General features: G+C 39.4%; 1 protein-coding gene across 1 annotated transcript in view; it reads left to right on the top strand.

Moving 5' to 3' along the window:
• Nucleotides 1–16,802, top strand: part of Mctp2 (multiple C2 and transmembrane domain containing 2) — a 170,806-nt gene that overhangs the window by 53,054 nt on the left and 100,950 nt on the right. Inside the window, exons 10-11 of the mRNA XM_051206493.1 lie at nucleotides 5,166–5,352; nucleotides 7,623–7,716. Coding sequence (XP_051062450.1) covers nucleotides 5,166–5,352; nucleotides 7,623–7,716 — 281 coding nt within the window. The remainder of the gene's footprint in view (nucleotides 1–5,165; nucleotides 5,353–7,622; nucleotides 7,717–16,802) is intronic.

Raw genomic sequence — 16,802 nt, 5'->3', positions numbered from 1 at the left:
TGGGCTCACATGCACAATGGTGGTCTTTAGATTGCTTCTTCCCTGTGTGTATGTTCTGATGTTTCTAGAGCCTGACTTCCCCTCTGTCATAGCATACCCACCCACAGGTCCTATTTGACTTTCAGTAACTCTCAAAGTGGGGTGGATGGAGCCCCAAAGATGGACTTGCTTTCAGCAAGAGCCAACCTCCCTTGAGAATACAATGCCTAACTCATGGCTTTATTTATTTATTTATTTATTTGTTTATTTATTTATTTATTTATTTATTTTTACTGGCAAAGCAACCATAAAAAGAAATCATCAGATCTGATGCAGGGGAGTGAACTTTTAAGAAAAGGAAGACATAAGCCCAAGAGAAATCAGTCCCAGCTATGTGGGCATGTGTTACAATATAACTAGCAAGTAACAAGCCCCAGGAATCCTCCCACCATGGGGACCCCAGCACAGAGTTAGTTGTGAACACTATGCCCAGCTTTTATGTTTGTGCTGAAGATGTGGAGTCCTCCTGCTTGAACAGCAATCACTTTACCTGCTCGGCCATCCTCCAGCCTCTGTTGTTCATGAAATGAAACAGTACAAAGAACAGAATATCAATTATTCCATTTCTGTGCTTTTTCAAAGAAATCATTTTCTTAATGAATATGTCCCATTTCAGGGTGATTGTAGAGATTCTCTTTCGTAAAATAATCTGAACTTAGTTTGCAAAGGTTTAGACTGAGAATGCACACTCCTGTTTTGATCTGCCTCCCAGTCATTCCTTGGTCCCAGATGGCGTCTTAAAGTGGCTCTGACATCCTACCAGTTTATTAGTGGCTTTGAAGCAGTGAACAATCCAGGCTGGAATATTTCTCTGGACAAATTGCAGCCCAAGTCGTTGATCTGCTTTTACAGCCAGGCTTGACACATTCCCCGTTCTCTTCCTGTTCACCCACATCCTCAGCGGCTGAGATTTACAGCTTTTCAAACTGTAGCACTCTTTCCTGCCCCTTGCATTTAAGCTAAAAGCTGGTGACCAGTATGTAATATAAGACATGGAATTATGGTAATGAAGAAGAGGTTAAAAGCTACTATGGCAAGTCAAAGTTGGGCCGGTTTGGCTGACTAATATGGTAAAATTATGTGTTGAATTAAAACATTAAGATGTTGTGGGATTAATGGAGAAAGACAAGAACGGGAGGTCAGAAACAATGCTAAATCAGCACTTTAACAGCCTGTAGAGAAAGAGAGAAGCTTTACTAAATGTCTGTTGCAGAAAAAAAAATAATAAGAGTAATTTAGTCTCTGTTTCCTTTAGGTAAGTAGACGTGGAGTTCTCAACCTCAAGCTCAGGAAATCCATTTACTTCAGTTTTTTCCCCCTATACTTGGGAGGACTGATGGCTATGAAATAATTAACCAAAGGGACAGGCTTTTATCATTTGATATTGTGGGGTAGTTTTTCTTACCCCACTGGCAATTGTTTCTTTGAGCATTCATTTTATTCATCAGTATGGAGCCAGCCCTCTTGTGTGCTAGGCAGACTTCAAAGCAGTGAGGGTTCATTATGAAATAATGGAGGCAAATCTCCTGCCATTATGCATTAAATTTTGGGCGCCTGTAAGGAGACAGCAGTGTCTCTATCATTGGTGTGAAGGTTGTGGATTCCAGAATCGTGCATATGACTTTGGTTTCTGGCTAATCATGGGCAGAGTTCTGGAAACAGGGTGATATAAGTAGAGATTTGTAAATTTAGCTGAGATTAGTGCAGAGAACCATGTGGTCCATGTGAACATGAAGAGTTTAAAATCACAATAAGCCATGCATAGTGTGAACAACTGAAATCCCAGCACTGCTGTAGGAAGGTGGACGTGGAGATGGGAGAATCCTAGGGACCTTGGGATCCAGTCAGTCTAGTGTATTTCACAGAAAAAGAACAAAGGGATCCTGTCTGAAACAAGGTAGGATCAGTTGCTGAATTTGCCTTCTGACCTCCACATATTTCCCATGGCAGACACACATAGGAAGACAGTACAAATACATGCAGGTGCTTACAGAAATGAACTCCGTTGTTTGGTAGAATCTGGAGAGGTGAGAAAAGGCTGATGATAATGTCTTTGGATGAAGCTGGAGAATGCCATGGAGTCCCATGTTATACCGATGAATACAGTAGCTTCTCCCAAGGTGTGCACATATCAGTTACCGTCCTGCCTTTATTTCCACAAGATGAATCTTTGAATTGTACCCATATTCCTGTCAGCTCTTTTTGCTAAAATGGGAAGCTAGAATGTATGTTTTCTGGTTCCCCGTAGGTCCTATGGGTTGAATATCCTGGTTGTTCAGAGAGGGTCACTAACCTTGCACAAGGAGTAAAGCATGTCACTCTGGTGATAGCTGTACTTCTTTGATGCTTATTATTCAGATTTTTTATAATAGAGCTCTGCGTGGTTGAGTTTCTTACAGCAGAGCAATTTTAAAGTAGTGTTTCTCTATCTCTTTTATTAACAAACAGATCATTGGGTATTTTGGGCTCAGCTTCATAGGGTATAGTAAGATAATTTTTTTTCTTAATGTCTTATGTTAATGCCCCCAACCCCTTTATTGTTCTGTTGATACTCCCTTCAAGAAATCTTGCAATTAAAAATACTGCCATTGGCGTAATTCACCAGAGTCCAAATGATAGTATTTATGTGCATCAAGATTGACAAATAGAATCCAGGAGTCAAAGCCTGCTTTTGCATAAAGGCAGCTTTGTTAGAAAACAACCTCATTTGTTTACATTTTGTACTGTTGTTTTTGGGTTATAAGGAGAGAGTAGACTAGTTTTAGTCAAGATAATGATCCTCACATTACAATGAATATCCTGAGTGCTGCCCATAACAGGCTGACAGGCTAATTCCATGACTTGCCCGTAACAGGTAGAGAGGATGATCTTGTATCGTGTCTGGTACAGGCTAATCCTGTAGCTACCGACAACAGTTAGTGGTGGAAAAAAAACACAGGAGCAGCTGCAAGCAAGCAAACAAACAAACAAAAATGAACTAAAATTATTTTGTATATTCTCTGAGACAAATGCATTACAGTAGTGTGGATGAAAATGTTCCAAATACAATGTATGAAGTTTTCAAAGTATTAATAAAGTTGTTTAAACACACACAAAAAAGGGTCTTGGATTTTATGTAATAAAGGTTTCTTTAGTTGATTTTTAAACATGTTGCCTACATCTTGAAGAGTTTAAATTTGCTTTCTTAATAAAGAATAGAAGCATCACCTCTCACAATAAGCCAAAAAAGAATTTCCTCCACATCTTCAGATTTTACATCTTAGTAGATAAGTAGGAATTGGTAACTGATCATCACATGGAGCAATGGCAGTTTTAAACCTCATTAATACACAGACAAAAGTTTCCAGTTTGATTAGTTTAGGGAAATGTGTCCCCCTCCCAAACTAAAGTAATGGAAAATAATACTCTTAGGTATATATACTCCTGTAATATTAATAATATAGAAATTTGTAGTTTTTAAAATTTGTTACATAACACTTGATATTTCTCTATTAAGTACATTTGGGTCCTCCACTTAAACAATTGCTTATAGAATAAAACTATCAAGTAACCTCTGTTTTTAAGAGCAGAGGAATATTTTATTTTATGAAGGCTTCTTATCGCTATAGAAAATATTACTTTCATTAAAGGTATGAAACTAAAATCATATTTGTATTATAATTTGCATCTAATAGAAATATTTGCGACTTTACTATATATAATATATAATATAAATTAACATGATATAAATCATATGTTTATAATTTATATACCACATATAATATATTATACATTGTAAATATATACATAACAATATATATAAATAATATATATATATATATATATATACACAAAATAATCAATACCCCTTCCTATAATTGGGGTTACTTTACATAAATTTCAAGTAAAATCCTATTTATACTTAATGTTAGAGTCCCTTGTTAATATGTGAATTTTGATCTTATAATAAAAATGGGAATAGAGTGGTAATTTACTTTACTTCTGCCCCACTCCCCCTTTTTAATTGCAAGGGAGACCACAGTTGTTCCAGTTAATTTTGTCTGTGTATCTGTATGGTTCCAAATTGCCATTGCTTTCCTTACTGTAAGCTTACCTACTCCTAGTTTTCTGCTAACAGATAAAGTCCCTTGAAAAGTTAGTATAAAGTCTGCTTTAGCTCATTGAGAGAGGCAGTGCTTCTGTTCTTTCTAAAAGTCTTGAATATTCATCATCTTTATAATTGTACAGTCTCTGAGAATTGTATAAAATAATTAAATCTCAGGGCTTCTATTGCCTGCCTCCGCCTGCCCCCCCCAGTGCTTTCTGGCTTCTTCACCCACCTGCATCCTTAAACTTAGAGGCAGTGTGGTTCAGGCAAAGCTGGAGCTCAGTGTGGAAGCGAACAACAAAGAGCTCAGCACCTAAGTGTCTCCCTTTGGAGAGTTTGAGTCTGTGTTTAAATGTTTGAGGTTTTCAGCAGCTCCTCAGCATTGGCTCTTAAGCGGCAAAACCCCTGCAGTTTATAGCAGATGGATACAGCTCTTCCTGGCAATGCTGCAGAGAAGGGATCAATCAACACTTCGTGCTCCATTTGCCCATTAGAAACTCACCTGGGGAAGCCTGCCTATTAGGAAACCACCTCAACATATTTCTGAAACTAGAAATTTCCCAGTTGCCTTTAATCAGTTGGGAAGAATATGATTTCTGCATCTCACTCCCCCCCCTCCACCTGCACGCGGTAGTCCTGACTTTTTCCCTGTGCAGACTCCTCTTGATCCTTTATTTAGGGTGGGGAAGTCATAGGAAAAGCTCACCCGGACGATGTGCACTTCACAATACCCTTCTCCCTCATTCTTGATTGTACTGTCCTTTTATGGTCCTTATTTGGCAAAGCCCTGGCATCTTACTTTAACCCCCTTGCCATACTCTGTTATTGCCCTTTTCTCTTTTTCATTGTCTTTAATGAAAGTGAATCTTTAATTTAGAAACATTAGGCCAAGAGAGTCCCCTGAACTAAAGAGGCTCTGGCAACCTTCCCCAATCAATAACCTGTGTCCAGACGGTGAAATTTTTGTGAAGCAGGGCTCTGGAGGTTCACTTTGCTTTGAATTAATCCCTGCTTTCTCCATCTCCTGAAATGGTTCTAGGTGTAAAGTGGATATCTCAGCACTGCCGCTGAAGCAAGACAACTGCTTGGAGCTACCTCTGGAGAGCTGCCTAGGGGCTCTCATCATGTTGATCACTGTGACTCCCTGTATTGGAGTCTCCATCTCTGACCTCTGTGTCTGCCCCTTAGAGGATCCCAGCGAACGAAAGCAGATTTCCCAGAGATATGTGAGTGCATTGCCTGGTCACATTGTCCCTTCCTCCCTTGCTTGCTCCTCCCACCAACTTGCACTTGGAAGGTGATACCATGACTGTGCATTTAAGAAAGAACCAACAGAGATCTTGGTGGCAACTTCAATTCCATGTCTCATAAAATAAGACAACAGGGGTTGATGCATTAGCAAGGCAGTGAAGGGAGACTGGGAGTTCACCTTGCTGTTTCAAAACAGAAAGCTGTTTGCAAGCTGCTACAGGATTCTCTAGGAATGCTAGTTTAGCCTGTCTGTGGATGTGAGTGGATATTTGAACAGGAAAGAACTTCATTAGAGGAAACTTTCTAAGCAACTATTAATGTTCAGCATGTTTTATATATAGAGATTTTTGTTTGTTTGTTTAGGATGGGGCACTGTGCCTGGATGAAGCATGAGGTTGATGTGAAGGACTTTATTCTGTATCACCTTGACGGTGACATCAGTGTATGACTGTCTCTAAGTACTGCCATGTATGGAATGGTGTACTCAGCATTTATCTGTCCATTTGTTTCTTGAACGCCTTTAAGGTGTCTTTATTTCAATCATGTTTTTCTATTTTGTCTTCTTCTCTTGATAAACCAACACATGTTCTTTATTTCTTTCCTTGGAAGAAAGCAGAGGCCTGGAAACCAGGACCAAGATGAATCTTGTGGTCACATGGTTTTCAGGATAGAGTTTAGTGCCTCCAGAAGTCTTCATTGGGCAGGTGTATTGAATTGAATAATTCTTAATCTTCATGAGGGAAAATTCTAGACCTGCATTTCATGTCAGCACAGAGTCTGCATTGCCAATTTGCTATATTCTGAAGATATCTGGGCAGAATTCACTATTGATGTCTTCTCTGAAGATTTTATTTAAGTAAACAGGATGTGAAGACGAATACTTCCTTCAAGTGGACAGTGAACTGTGAAATTTATGAGGATTGAAAGTCAAGTGGACTGTGAAATTGATGAAGCATGCTTCATATTTATGAAAGAATGTTTGTGACATCATAATGACTGCTTTAAATAATTTCTTAGAATTTGAGGCTAATAAGGAAGTAGACATCCCGAGCTTCTTCAGTGAGCCAGCATGTGTGAGAGAGAAAGAATACACTACCACATGGTTTTTACACATAGCTTAGGCTGGCCTAGAACTTACAGTGTAGCCCAGTCTTGCCTCAGAGCCCAATCCTCCTGCCTCAGTCTCAACATTGGGATTGGATTAGAGGTACATGGTCTCCATCCTGGCAGAGTAGTAGTCTTTAGAACATATTTCTGTCTTTACATTATAGAAATATCCATTTCTAAAGCTTCCATATAGCTCAAAAATTAGCTGGTTGGTTTGTTTAGAGAACAAATACATAGAGACCATCGTTTTCAAAAGTTCTTAGAACTGCCACATGTTAGATTAGGCTAAATGTACTTAATATTAAATTTTTGCTCTTTTATTGTTGTCTCCTAAGTCATCAGAACCTGCTTATCCCTTTTAGGTATTTAATGAAGATGGCAACAATTTTGGAGATTTTGAAGCTACATTTTTTTCAATAGATGTCTTCTGTAGGCATGAGAATAGGTATCTGCTTATCTCTGATGCATTTGTTTTCAAGGATGCTGTGTAAAGATATGTACATTCTGCTGTGTCAGCTTCAGAATCATGAGTAAATGTGTTCAATCTATGGATTATGTTAATTAAAGACTAAAGAGAAGAAGAGTACAGGGTGGTACTAGAAGCCCAAATGTTCACTTAATGAATGGAACTGGTTGAATCATAGACCAGGAAACTGCCTCTAGTTCTATCCTTGATTTCTTTCCCTTTGTAATAAGCATTTATGAGGGGATGAAGGGTTAGTCCTATGGCATCCATAAAGTTTATAATAACAAGACCAGCTTAAATTTGCCTTTAGAGTTGATTTACAAGTTGCATTAATGAGAAAAGGCAGGGGAGAATGAATGTAATTCCACCCACCCATTTTCCCAGTGGGTTATCTATGCTAGCACCAGGGGGCGATGTTAAAAGCAGATTGGGAGTGATTCTAATTTGTTTATTTTGAGGCTGCAGTTAATTAATTCTCAGTCAATTTTCTTCTAATCTGGCTGTGATACATGCCTAACGGGCCTGGTGCCTGACATAAGACAGCTTTGCAACTCTTCTAAGAATTTCATGAGGAAGGGGGAGATAAATAGGGAACATACTTCTGGGGAAACTTCAAGCCAGGAGCATGAGTAAGCCATTCTCATTTGTGTGCCACCTCCTTTGTCTCCTCAGGCCTTCCAGAACTCACTGAAGGATGTGAAGGACATTGGCATTCTACAGGTGAAGGTTCTGAAGGCTGCAGACCTCTTGGCAGCTGATTTCTCAGGTACAGAACACAAGTCCTTTCATTCGCTTTCCTTATTATCATTGTCTTTCTTCAAAGTGAGCTTCAGGCAAAACAAGCCACTTAATAAGTAGAAGTAACTATCAGCTCCCTTTGAATAAAGCAATAGGAGGCAAAGCACACATGGGAGCAATTGTTTCCTCACAATGCGCATTTTCCACAGAATCATTTATTTCTTTTGAAATAATGTTACTCAGATGCATTCATGTAGTAGCTCATTTGGGATTCCAAAATGCTGATGGATTGATAGCCCTGCAGTTTCAGCTTTTGTACTCATAAACTACAGTTTGGGCCCTGCTCCGCCTCCTAGGGCTCCTGCCCCTTCACATATTCTCTTTGCCCTTGACCTCTACAGTCCACTCTTCAACAGGCAATGCTCGGTGGTCTGAGCATCACTGAGTTAGTGACCAATGTCGAGGCCCTGTGACTTCCTTCCACTTCCTGTTGTAAGTTAGGGACACTGGCACTTTGTGAACTTGGCCTTTCAGATGGAGGCCTGAATGGACCTTGCTTGTGTCACAGTGGGCTCTGTAGCAGGCACAGGCTTCCAGGCATGGTGAGGTCTGACCAGTCACTTCCCAGATCCAAGTGAAGGGATAGTGGTATCTACTCTGGATTAAGGCAGTGTGAGCTTCCTGATGTGGGTGCTGGATCCAAACCTGGGTTCTCTAGGAAAGCAGAAAGTGTTCTTAGCTTGGGAGCCGTCTCTCTGGTTGTGCATTAAGATTTAATAAGCTGAAAATTCCTATGACCAAGTTTCCAGAAGCTTAAGCTTGACAAGAATTTTAATATTGAATTACATCCTTTGTCAACAATTATTGAAAGTATGAACTTCATTTTAAGAAGTTTACTTCTACCACAGATGATAGAAGGAAGGACTGCTATGTACTTATATGAAATGACTTATCTCCACCCCAAGGAATGTCACAGTGACTAGATTAAAGATGTGTTTTTATGACCTACTAAAAAATAGCAATTTAATAGAGACACAAAACTCAACATGTTTTTTACACATGTGCTTGTATGTACTGTGTGTTTGCATGTACATGGCCACTTGTCTACACATAGGTACATGTGAATGCCCCCTTCTTGTGTGTGTGTGTGTGTGTGTGTGTGTGTGTGTGTTCAGTCCTGAGGTTGACATATGATATTCTTAATTACTGTCCACCTTAGATTCTGAGGCAGGGTTCCTTGTTTATCCCCAAGCTTACCATTTCAGCTAGTCTGTCTATGCAGCTTACACTAGTGATCCTCTGTCTCTGCTGCCCTTAAAATAAGACTGCATCCTAGTTTTTACTTGTGTTCTGGGGATCTAAACTCTGGTTCTCATATGTGCACAGCAATGCTCTATTGACCCAGCTATCTTCTCAACCCTCAATGACTGTCTGTAGCATTCACTAATGTAGGTGTATGTGTGAATGGTCTCATTAAATAAAACATGCTCCTTTCTTTTTATTTATGGATTGAGAAAATATTCCACTGTTACATTTGTGCCTTTTTGGGGTGTTTTTTTTTTGGTGTGACTTATTTAAGATTAGTATGCAGTATGATGAATTTCATCACAGCATTGCTATGCATGTCATTAGACTAATGTGTGTCTTTGACAAAATTTAACATGTGCCTTTGATATTCATGGTTTTGCCATCATTGAAACATACTCTGTGATATCAATTTATTTTCCAAAATGGATTAGTTTTACTTCTAAGTATTTAGATGCAACTTTTCTTTAGTCTGCACTTGTTATTGTCTTAGGAAATGTCTTAAGCAAGAATGTATTTATGTATTTGAGCAGATTGTTCTTAAAACCTCTTTTTGCAGTCGTAGAATTTTGATCCCCAGCAACTAAGGATAGTAGAGCCATGCTTTGTTGTTTGTAAGGCCTTGCTTACAATGATGTCAGCTATGAAAATAGTGTATGCAACCTGCTTTATTGTTACCCATCCTGTTGTCTGATGCCCATGAGGCCGCTGAAATTACCATGGATGATAGCTCTTTCAGGCCACTGAGCATTAGGCAGAGAGCACTTTGGCTAGTTAAACAAATGGGGATGTAATTCCAACACAAGTCTTCATAAATGCCAGAATGTAAGGTGAACCCCCCCTTTTTTATTATAAAATATTAACTATTAAGTTTTCTTTTTAAAAAATATTCAAAGTATTCAGTAGATCATTTTGGAATGCTGATGGTATCACAGCACATTGGTGAAGAGAGCAGTAATATTGAAGGTTTTGACTAAACACTCTCATGTTTTCTCCTGTATATTATTAATGAGCGAATTTTAAGTATCAAAATTAAGGCAAAGTGACTTGCCATTAGCTAAACATGTCTTTAGACTATATGAATTTTAGCCTTTAGAATTAAATTTAATAGTCTATGTTTCCTGTAGCTCTTAGGCTCCCAGGTTTTCCCTCCTGGGTGCCTGCTTTCAGGGGACAAACCCACAATTATAATAGAACTTTGTGTTTATTTTGAGCAACAAAATCAAGCTGGTAGCAGAGTCTGCCCCTGAACCCCAAGATCTGAGATGGTAGAACCTCTCTCCGTTCCCAGCACAGGTTAACTTTCTGTAGGCAAAGAAATGGACTCCAATTATAGTGAGGGATAAAGTCAATACCTAAAAGAGGTCAGCAATAAAGACATACAGTGGGAAATTAAGTGTTATTGCTATTATAATAATCATTATTATTGTTAGCACTCCTGATAATATGGAATAAGATAACCAAACAACAGCATCCCTTTACCATATATATCAGAAGATTCAGTCACTGTCAAAAGTACCAGGGGCATTGGAGAAATAAACAATTGTTTGTAGTTTATGCCCCATATTAGCCAGGAAGTCTTCCTTTGTTGTGGCTGATCAGGAAAGAAAATTTTACCTGTGCAAAACCCAAGCACTAGCTGGGAAGTTATTGTATGCGATAGCTGCTGGGTGAGACACAGAGAGAGTGTGAGTATTTTTTAATGATGTGAGCCCTGGTAGGCTTACCACACTCCAGGGCAGGCCCCACTACTAATACTAGCTGGGCAAGACACACTGGACTCAATGTAGAGAAAAAGAAGTTAGGTAGGTAGAAAGGTATGGGTGAAGAGGGTGGTTGTGTGCAGAGGTAGAATGAGACATATGATCAAAATACATCATGTTAATATTCTCAGAGATATTTAAAAGGAGATATTTAAAAATGAAACAGTTTTTCTATATGTCTAACAATGTTCTCTAAAGAATGGGAGTGACAGCATCTTTAGGTGACCTTGTGGAAATTGGGATGATGTCCAAATCCTGGGGAAATTAGTTGCAACATTTTTGTTCAGTGTCTGTGTAATGGGAAAGTACAGGGCTAATCTGCAGTCCTATCTAGAGTAGACTGTGAGGCTGGACCATTTCAGCTAGCAGCTTTGAAGTTCTGGATTCAGAATTTTGAAGAAACTGCAACAGAGGCATTCTGAGAGGCTATTTGTTTTCATTGGTGTCTGGTCCTTTTTTTCCCCCCCTGAAAACACACAAACTTTTAAAGGTAAAATATGTGTCTGCATTAACACAAGTATGGAATGTGCAGTGCACACAAGTCAGTTAAAGATTTTTTTATTTGTTTATTTTCTGTGTTTGAACAGGTAAAAGTCATTTGTTAAACTCTTAATCTTAGGGTCATAGGTTCATGCCCCACCTTAGGCACCACAGGTAGGCAGAACTTTCTTTCCAATCTCTGTTTCTGCATTTGTTCAGTCCCAAATAAACATACTGAGACTTATATTAATTGTAAACTGTTTGTCCTATTGCTCAGGCATATTATTTCCTACCTGCCTACTGGCCAATCAGCATTTTATTAAACCATTATAAGTGACAAATCTTTACAATGAACAAGAACATTATCCCAACCAGTTTGTTTGGACTGTATAGCCAAACCTCTATCCATGCCATATGCATATAATAATAAGTAATAAGTCATGTTTCAGTGGCCAAAAAGATTTATTATTTCATTCAGTCTCAGAGCTGTCCCCATGTTGAGGGATCAGCATCTATATTACCTGTCCTATAGTCTTTTTGTTTCATTTTCATGTCTGTAACCAAGATTTCTTTGAGTATCTATACCCATTTTCTTCTCTTTCTTTAGCTTCTAAATGCATTTTTTATTGTTTTTTTTCTTTTCTTTTTGGTTTCTTGAGACAGGATTTCTCTGTATTGTTTTGGATCCTGTCCTGGAACTAGCTCTGTGGACCAGCCTGACCTCAAACTCACAGATATACTTTGCCTTCTGAGTGCTGGGATTAAAGGCATGTGCCACTAATGCCTGGCTAACATACTATGCCTTTTAGAGGTTTTCTATGTCTGGACCTTACTGTACTAAGTACCTGCAGCAGTCTCTGACCACATGAGATAAATCTTAAATGGCCTCATCAGTTGTCCTAAGCCTCAGCTTAGCACATGGTGCTTGAGCATGGTGCTGGCTGGCTCAAGCCCACAGGCAGTGGCTAATAGGTAAATCTCCGTATGCTGAATAACAGCCGACCTGAGAGACTACAGGGCTAGGAAGCCATGTTTGGCCCCTTGTCAGAACTTTTCTTAGCTTTCTTGGGCCCTATATTTGGATATTTGAGCCCCACATTGGGCTGCATATGTGGATGGAGTTCCTTTCCTGCCAACAGCCCCAAATAATGACACAGAGACTTTGTATTGATTATGAAAGCATGGGTTTTAGCTTAGGATTTTCTCAACTAGCTCATATAACTTAAATTAACCCATTTATGTTAATCTGCATTCTGTCATGTTCCTCTCTTTCATCTTACACCTCCTGTTTCCTCTCCATCTGGCTGATGACTCCATCCTCCTCCTTCTTCCCAGAATCCCCTCTGTCCCCAAAAGATCTACGTAACACTGTGTAGCAATTGGCCATTCATCCTTTTTTTTTTTTTTTTTTTTGTTAATACCAACCACAGCAATTCATTCTCACACAGTGTACAACTATCCCACAGCCTTTCACTCAGGACCTGAAATGCTTGTGTAATTTTCATTAAGCTCTGAGATCCATCTCCAGCACTGCATACACTGTGACAGTGAAAGCTAGTAATCCCAGCACTGGCCAGGTGAGAGCAGCAGGAAAAGAAGCTTCATGCCACCCTTCATTAGACAGATGTTTCAAAGCAAGCATAGATTATAGTAGACCCTATATCAAAGAGAAAAGACTTAAAATGCATATAGATCTGAAAGCAAGGCATGATGGAACAGAGCTAAAAATGTTCATCACCAGGAAAAGGAGAAGATGACAGAAGGTCACACCTTTGAAGCCAACCTTGGTTACGCTATGAGACCACATGTTAAAAACAGGAAGGCAATCTGTCCCAGATCTCAAAAATTGCCGAGAGATTTTTTTTTTGTCCTGAAGTCTATGCTAACATTGCCTCTCTCTCTCTCTCTCTCTCTCTCTCTCTCTCTCTCTCTCTCTCTCTCTCTCTCTCTCTCTCGTGTGTGTGTGTGTGTGTATGTGTGTGTGTGTGTGTGTATTCAAACTCTGAACCTAGGGTAGCCAGTGCTTTAAAGAAATGGGCTATGTGGTTTGATGTCATCATTTCCTTAGTAACTGGGCCACAGCCTTGATCCATGAAAGAAATATTGGACTGTGATTTTTGATTCATGGTGAACAGACCTGTGTGTAATGCTTGAAAAGACAAATTTTGAAAAGACTCATCTTTTTAGAGAAAAATAAATAACTTACATCCTAATGACTTAAAAGAATGGCAGAAAGCCTCTTTTGTTTTTTTACCTCTCCTCATGGACATAGGAAAACAAATGGTAAGATCACCCAGTTCCCTAGCGACAGTAGAGGCCCCAGCAGAGCCCAGTACTGTGTGTTCTCATCTGTCCAGGGGCTTATCAAATGCATGGATAAAGTTAAAGAACAATGCAAATGTGTCTCACAAAGTACACAATGATAATAAAGTGTACAGTGCATTCATAGAAAGGCATTTGAAAACTGAAGCATTTTTCAGCTAGAATTGTCTATTAAGAACACTTCTCTTACATTTGAGAGAGATCAGTGACGGAGCATAGGGAGCAGTCTTTCATGCTCAACTCAACAATGGTATAACTGTTGAGGGGAGGCTTAGTATGGTTGTGAGATGATATAATCCAAGGAGTCAAATTCATATGTCAGTGTAAGAAGCCATTAATGGATAGCCTTTGTATAACACACAGGCGGTGATTCAACACCTGTTCCTGACTCCTCTCTCACAACATTTACTTTCTTGTTAATTAAGCTTTCTTTTCACCAACTTAATTATTCCTCTTGTTTAAAAAAATAGACAAGATTATATCTCCCTATGCCTTATCCTAGTATGCCAACCCTGTGAATGGCGCTAGGTTGGCCCATGAATCATATTCTAAAATAGAAGAGGTAGAAACTCAGGGTCATTTTCTTTTCCAGTCTTTGCCATGTTGTGCAGTTGAATGATGAAGTGTGGACATTGCTGTGTTTGCTTTCTTCCTGTAGTGCACTCCTATCTTTATGCTGCGCTGTATGTTTGGAGGAGAACCTGGCAGTTTACCTGAAACAATGGAGGAGGCATACCTGGAATAATCTTCACCCAGTTTTGGCATCTACTTGCCCTTCAACATTCTCACCAAGAATTTTACTTCATCTCTGAGACTTTTGAGCATATTTTGTCATAAATACAAGCTATGGGGCCATAAAAGGGTTCCCAAATATGTGTCCACACTGAAGTACATTTAATTCCATGCCACTGCTGCTTTCCAGGGAGTATAGTTTGGCTTCCCCCACAGATTTTTGAAGTTTTCTTCAACCTGAGCAAAGTTGGCATCATAGCAGTGTGGTGACTTTTGACACTTGCCACTCAATGTCTCCACTGTATGGAGAGTACCCTGGGAATACTGGATCTGCAGTGTAATCTGTGTCATTCTCTTGTGCCCTCTCCCTCTTCCTCCAATGCAGAATTCCGGATGTAGGGGCTGGTGTGTGCCATGTCAGGGAGGACCTTGCTGAATCAAGGAGAGACACTTAGTTTGCTGGATCCTTGACTGTGCCATTAGGAGGAGCTCTTAGCACATCTAAACATCTCACGTGTGGACATGAACACCCATTACTTTGTTAACACCCTCTGTTGACTTGAGAGAGAGAGAGAGAGAGAGAGAGAGAGAGAGAGAGAGAGAGAGAGAGAGAGAGAGAGCCAGGTGTTGGTTCTCCCACAGTGGCCCTGGGGCCACTGTGAATCTTTCCATTCTCATGAGTAATTTTAGAGTTAAATTAAAACCTAAATGACCATATCTGGTATACATTTTAGACTTAGTAGATGATTTCTCCTATTCTTCATTACACTTACTTTATTAGTGTGTAGCTGACTTCTTGACTTGTTGTTTATAACCTGCCTTAATTTTAGATAATCTGGAATTATTGAGCATTCCAATCACCTTTACCTTTTCAATCACTTAAAAAAAAATCTACAGTGATCATTTTAGGATGCTTTATTCTTGTTATTTCTGTTCCTGCTATCTGGTTAAAAAAAAAAAAATGAAAAAGAAGGCTTCACAGTAAGGAAGTTCTTGGGCTAAGCTGTCCGACTGCTGCATTTTACATTTTGATAATCTGGATAATAATTTTATCTATATAAAACACATTTGTGAGCTCATCAAAACACCCCCCCCATACAAAACTGTTGACTAAAATGCCACATTGAAACCTTACCGGACACAGTAGAAATCTTTCAGTCATATGTTTTAATACTGACTTTTGAAGCATTTCTGTAATTTTACTTTGTTGTGTTTAGGTTTTTTCTTTCTTTCTTTCTTTTTTAAATTCACTTCTACCAGAAGAGCAGGCCTTGAGTTATTGTTCACTGGGAATTTTAACCCACATGGCCATTTTCTGGTTTATTTTCAATGTCTGTCTCTGGGAGCTGTATCCATAGCAATACTTTTCCTCTTAAGGATGCCCTATTTTCAGGGGGATGGCTATAATTGGAATTTCTAGAAGCTTCGTCGTAGTGATTGAATGCTTTTAATTTTCATGAGATCCTCCTGGACAGCTGAGCCCAAATCGAGGACTTTTGAAAAACACATTAAAAACTATATAAATCTGCCTTTGGCAGCCTGTCCATTTCAACTGTCTGCCAAACAATGTGGACTCCAGTGGAAGTAGAGTTTGGGAGGATGTAGAAGATTTGCCAGTTGTAACTTAATGGTGCCACAAATGCCAGTGGATCCTGCTCTTGCATGGCATCCAATGAGTTAGCACTAAGTTCCTTTGGTTTTAGAGGCAGGGTTCACAGCATGTCTTGATATATTTCAGTAGGTGCTTCTTCTGTGTGAGTCCATATGGTGTCCTGATGGCATAGTGGGGGTAGGAATTGGTTCCAACCCTTAGCAACAGATGTTGGAGTATTATTTTGCTGGAAAGATCGCTGTGAAATTCACTGAAGAACACCTGACTCTGTCCTAAAGAAGGTGTTATATTAAGTGAGATGCAGAGGCTGAGAAGGAGCTGGCATGGCAACATTTCCCAACTCCAAGCCTGCCGAGCTCTGCTTAGCTTGGGAGAAATCAAGTGAGACTAGAAAACAGACCCTGCAGGAGAATTTGGGAGGAGAAGGAGGCTAGGCTGAGGTGGGACTGGATCACTTGAAAGTCAGACAAAGAAAATTGGAAAACCGAGGAGAGAGAAGTGGTGATCCCATATGGACTCACAAAGATGTATTCTGGCTTCTGCGAGGAGAGTGACTTCTGCTCATGGGCAAGGCAAGTTCAGATGACACTGGTATGTTTGAAAGTTGGGTGGAACATGGAAGTGAAATTAAAAGGAAAAATGACTTCTTCCATTGTCATAGGATTTAAGGATGCTCAACCCCCTTGCATAAAATGTGTAGACTTTATAAAACTATGCACACATATTCTCCCACATGCATTATCTAACCTGCATCTTGTTACATTGCTACAATGGAGATGGTGTGTAAATGGTTTGCTTGTCTCTATTCAAACAGATGAATTTATCACAAGTATAATTACATATATTATTAGTGCTCATTAGACTCATCAGATAGAGTACACCTACTGTATGTGTATGCAC

Source organism: Phodopus roborovskii, unplaced genomic scaffold, assembly GCF_943737965.1.
Source record: "Phodopus roborovskii unplaced genomic scaffold, PHOROB, whole genome shotgun sequence".
Taxonomy (NCBI): Eukaryota; Metazoa; Chordata; class Mammalia; order Rodentia; family Cricetidae; genus Phodopus; species Phodopus roborovskii.
The sequence above is the reverse complement of the archived record's forward strand: the minus strand, read 5'-3'. Positions and strand labels throughout refer to the sequence as shown.